Consider the following 4,719-nt stretch of genomic DNA (forward strand, 5'->3'; position numbering starts at 1 on the left):
TGGCAGGCGCCTGTAGTCCCAGCTACTTGGGAGGCAGAGGCAGGAGAATCGCTTGAGGCCAGGAGTTGGAGGTTGCTGTGGGCTGTGATACCACAGAACTCTACCCAGGGTGACAGCTTGAGGCTCTGTCTCAAAAACAAAACAAACAAACAAACAAACAAACAAAAACACCCTGAGTCTAATCAAGCCTCTAGATCTAAGGATCAGTTTACAGGAAATACAGGGGACAGAGTAACAAGTTAAAAGTAACAAGTTAAACCAGTAAGCAATCAGCTAAATAGAAAAGATGGGAAATTTACAGGGTAAATTACTGGATTTCTTCAAACAAATAAATGGTATGAAATAAAAAGGGAAGGAGAATTGTTATAGATTCGAGACCAAATCTACCAAATGAAATGTGTAGTAGACCTTATTTGGATCCTGAGGGAAAAAAGTTAATTTCATCCAGGCATTTTTGAGACAATGGGGGAAATCTGACTGAGTAGGAGGTAGTTATTAACAATTTTTTGTTAATTTTATTAGATGTGATAATGACATGTGGCTCTGTCGGGAGCGAAGTCCTTTTTGGGGGGGGACAGAGTTTCACTTTTGGTCACATTCGGCAGAGTGCTGTGGTGTCTTTAACTCACAGTAACCTCAAACTCTTGGGCTTAAGCAATGCTTCTGCCTCAGCCTCCAAGTAACTGGGACTAGAGGTGCCTGCTACAACGCCCTGCTACTTTTTGTTTTTTTTTTTAAGAGACGAAGGTGTCACTCTAACTCAGACTGGTTTTGAACTTGTGAGCTCAGGCAATCTACTCGCCTTTGCCCTCCAAAGTGCTGGGATTACAGCGTGAGCCACCGCACCAGCCAAAAAGTCCTTTCTTATTAGAGATACATATTGAAGTGTTTACCCATGAAATTTTATGTTGGGTTAGGGCTTTAAAATGCTCCATCTAATAAAAAAGCAGACGGTCAGATGAAGCAAGATTGAGATTATTTATACTATACTATCTACAGTTTTACATTTTCTTTCTCTTTTCTTTCTTTCTTTTTTTTTTTTTTTTTTTTTTTTTTTTTTTTTTTTTTTTTTTTTTTTTTTTTTTTTTTTTTTTGCAGTTTTTGGCCGTGGCTGGGTTTGAACCCGCCACCTCTGGCATATGGGGCCAGCGCCCTACTCCTTTGAGCCACCCAGTTTTACATTTTCCAAGAAAACTTTATTTTGTTTGTTTTAAAACTGAATGGCTTGGAGCAAAAGAGTTAACCTCAAGGAAGCCAAAGAAAGTAAATCATTTAAAGTAAAGATCCTCCTATAGCCAAGATTCTCAAACTGAATTAAGCGCTTTGGGGCTGATACGTTCGGCGCCTCTAGACCTCGCAGCACACCCCGCCCTCCATCCCTCCGCATCCTCACCTGCCGCCGTGGACACGGCAGGACTGGGGTTGGAAGGAGGCGGGCAGAGAGGCCTGGTCATCCTCGAAGGAGATACGCTCACCCAGGAAGTCGGGGCCGGAGAAAAGCTGAATCTGAAAGCAGAGAGGGGAGGAGATGAGGGTGGAGGAGGGCGATGGGGTGGGGCAGAGGATGGTGAAGGTGGGCAGAGCTGTGTAGTGAGGGGAGAGGAGACATGTGCCCCCACCAGCTCCTTGAGGAGTCCCATCCTTACCTTTGAGACAAAGTGAAGATCGTGCTCCCCGACCTGAAGAGAGGGACCAAAGTTTGGAGACATAAGGAGAGCGCCAGCCCCTGGTCTCAGCTCCTTCGTGTTTCAATATTGCCCACCCCTGGGCAGAGCCCCATTCCCTTGAGCCCCGCCCCTTTAAGTGAGGGGCTATGAACCCGACTCCAAGCCACGTCCCTCGCTGGGGTTCCCCGCGCTCCTCACGCACCTGCAGGACCGGCTGCAGCGAGGCGAGGGCGCTGTTGCCTGCGCCCCAGTCGTCGCAGTTACGGTACACGCCTTTCTCCAGGACGTACTGTTCCCCGGAGAAGCCCACCTCTTGATAAGCTACCCACCTGCGGGAAAGGCGGGGCGTGGGTCAGCGGAGGCGGAGCCCGTACCTCTCCTGGAACCGCCCCTGCCGGCCCGGCTCTAGGAACCGAATCACTCACACGCCACTGAGTACGTGGATCGCCTGTGTGCAGGGTCCGTGTCGCACCAGCTCCACGTCTGGCAACGCCTCGCTCACTTCCACACCGTGCCCCTCGAAGTCCATGGCCTCAAACAGTACCACGGCCGGGTCCCCGAAGTCCTGGGCCCCAGGGATAGTCAGGTCTCTCCTGCCCTTGGATGGAAGCCCCTGGACGTGCCCAGACCCCAGGGTCGCGGCCCACCCGGGGAACTAGGGATGAGGCTGTCAGTGTAGCCTGGAGAAGAGCAGCAGGAGGAGGAGAAGCTAGACCTCAGACAGCACTTCCACGGAGAACAGGGAGAGGGAGTACAAATTCCTCCCTCTACAAATTGTATTAAGGGAAATCTGGCTGTGGCTAGAAGCGCTCGCTTACCGTCCGGATAACCCGCAGGGAGGTCAGCAACTCATCATAGCCTCCCCAGTGTGACCAATCAGGGTATTCCCCCTCCTCCAGCAGATACTGATGGCCCCTGAAGCCCTCCTTCTCGTAGCCCACCCAGCTGGAGGAAGAGAGGATAAACAGACAGGTTCAGTCACTGGAAGCCCAAGGATAGCTAAGACAGCTCCTCCCATCCCTGGACAGTCCCGGTAGCTCCCCACCCGCAAGGGTAAAGGCCAATGGGGGAGATGATATAGAAGAAAGGGTCCTGAGTCCTTACCAGCCTCCAAGAACCTTCAAAGACCCCACAGAGGTCAGGTGGGGACTCTGGGGGTCCTCTGGCTGCTGAATATTGTAGATGTCTCTGCTCACTTCCCAGCTGCAGCCCTGAAAGCCTGGGGCCTCATACACCACAGCCTAGGGTAAAGAGGGTGTCAGGATGGTAGGGAGTCATCTGGACCCAAACACACACAGCCAGCACAGGAATGGCTCTGCCCAGCATCAGTGAAGAGCACCCCAATCCCAGCCTTCCATCCCTCGCTGAGCCCTATCCCCTAACTTCTGTCTCCATTCAGACCTCTGGCCTAGTCTTTTTTTTTTTTTTTTTTTTTTTTTTGGTAGAGACAGGGTCTCACTTTATCACCCTCGGTAGAGTGCCCTGGCATCACACAGCTCACAGCAACCTCCAACTCCTGGGCTCAGGCAATTCTCTTGCCTCAGCCTCCAGAGTAGCTGGTACTATAGGCACCCACCACAACGCCTGGCTATTTTTTTGATGCAATTTGGCAGGGGCCGAGTTTGAACCCGCCACCCTGGGTATATGGGGCCAGTGCCCTATCCACTGAGTCACAGGCACCGCCCAGTAGGGCCTAGTCTTTACACCTCAAAAGCTAGTTCTCAATGAGCCTATCAGGCTCCATGCCCCCACACTCAGCTCTGGCCCCCAGCACCAAAGACCCCTTTGGCCCTAAAGCCCAGATTCTTACCTTGGGCTCCCCTGGCTTCTCCACACTTGGGCAGCCCTGCAGAGGACACATATATGTGACACCAGTCCAAAGGTGAGGGAAGACTAATGGGGCTAAGGACCTATAATCTTACTGATCCTGAGACCCTATGCCTTCCCCTGACCAACCCCTTGGGCTAATCTTCCCTTTCCTCTCACCACCATTCCCAGTAGGAGCTCCCAGGGAGTGGTCCCCACAGGGAGCTGTGTTACACTTCAACCCCCTCTTTCCCACAGACTGCAGGACCATGCTACTTGGGGCCAGGGGTGGAGCCTAGACCTACCCGCCTGTGGGTGGGCCCTGCTCTTTACCAATCTCATGGGCTTCAGGGAGCCCACACTGGCGCACCAAGCCTCTGACGTGGGGTACTCTCCAGGCTCCAGGATATATGGGGTGCCTTCAAAGAATGGTTTGGGGTACAGCAGCCACCTGGGGGAAGACAGAGAGGCTACTGTACTCCAGACCCCAAGGCACATAGATTGGTGAAAGGGAGGGAAGGTATAGAGGGGAGGAGGTTTGGGGGGGAGACTCCTGTCAGGGAAACTCTGGCAGACACTTCAGCCTCTGTAATCTCTTGCAGTAGCCACTCCATTAGTCTCCCTTCCTCTGGCCTTGCCCTCTCTAATTCACAAAATTGCTGGTGAGTTCTTTCAGATCACATACCTGCTTAAATGCCCCTCCACCAGTTTCAGTTCAGTTTGGCACCTGTAGCTCAGCGGCTAGGGTGCCAGCCACGTACACCAGAGCTGGAGGGTTCAAATCCCACCCAGGCCTACCAAACAACAATGACAACTACAACCAAAATATAGCCAGGCGTGGCGGGCACCTGTAGTCCTAGCTACTTGGGAGGCTGAGGCAAGAGAATCTCTTAAGCTCAAGAGTTTGAGGTTGCTGTGAGCTGGGATGCCATGACACTCTACCCAGGGGTAAGGTAACCAGATTTTAACATTGGTAAAGTGGGACAACATTGACTGGGCGGGGGGTCGGGGCAGGGGATGGGGCAGGGCAGGGCAGGGCCTGACAGCAATGCAAACTTTGATAAGCAGTTCTCGATAATCACTTCTCAACAATTATTTGTTATTATTACAGTTTAACACTATAAAATTAACAAAAATAATATAAAACTCACATCCTGGGGAAATAGCCACATGACAGCTGAAAACCGTATATTCCCTTCCTGTTCTCCCACCTGTTCGTGCATTCTTTCCAAAAATTGGGACTTTT

At 51.4% G+C, this 4,719-nt stretch overlaps 1 protein-coding gene across 1 annotated transcript in view; it reads right to left on the bottom strand.

Annotated features, from left to right (window-relative positions):
- Nucleotides 1-4,719, bottom strand: part of CRYBG2 (crystallin beta-gamma domain containing 2) — a 24,926-nt gene that overhangs the window by 12,536 nt on the left and 7,671 nt on the right. Inside the window, exons 6-13 of the mRNA XM_003799794.3 lie at nucleotides 3,807-3,924; nucleotides 3,478-3,513; nucleotides 2,772-2,908; nucleotides 2,486-2,612; nucleotides 2,093-2,232; nucleotides 1,870-1,996; nucleotides 1,647-1,679; nucleotides 1,394-1,506 (exon numbers count right to left, since the gene is read on the bottom strand). Coding sequence (XP_003799842.3) covers nucleotides 1,394-1,506; nucleotides 1,647-1,679; nucleotides 1,870-1,996; nucleotides 2,093-2,232; nucleotides 2,486-2,612; nucleotides 2,772-2,908; nucleotides 3,478-3,513; nucleotides 3,807-3,924 — 831 coding nt within the window. The remainder of the gene's footprint in view (nucleotides 1-1,393; nucleotides 1,507-1,646; nucleotides 1,680-1,869; nucleotides 1,997-2,092; nucleotides 2,233-2,485; nucleotides 2,613-2,771; nucleotides 2,909-3,477; nucleotides 3,514-3,806; nucleotides 3,925-4,719) is intronic.

This window comes from Otolemur garnettii, unplaced genomic scaffold (genome assembly GCF_000181295.1).
Source record: "Otolemur garnettii isolate 467f Iridium unplaced genomic scaffold, OtoGar3 scaffold00156, whole genome shotgun sequence".
Taxonomy (NCBI): Eukaryota; Metazoa; Chordata; class Mammalia; order Primates; family Galagidae; genus Otolemur; species Otolemur garnettii.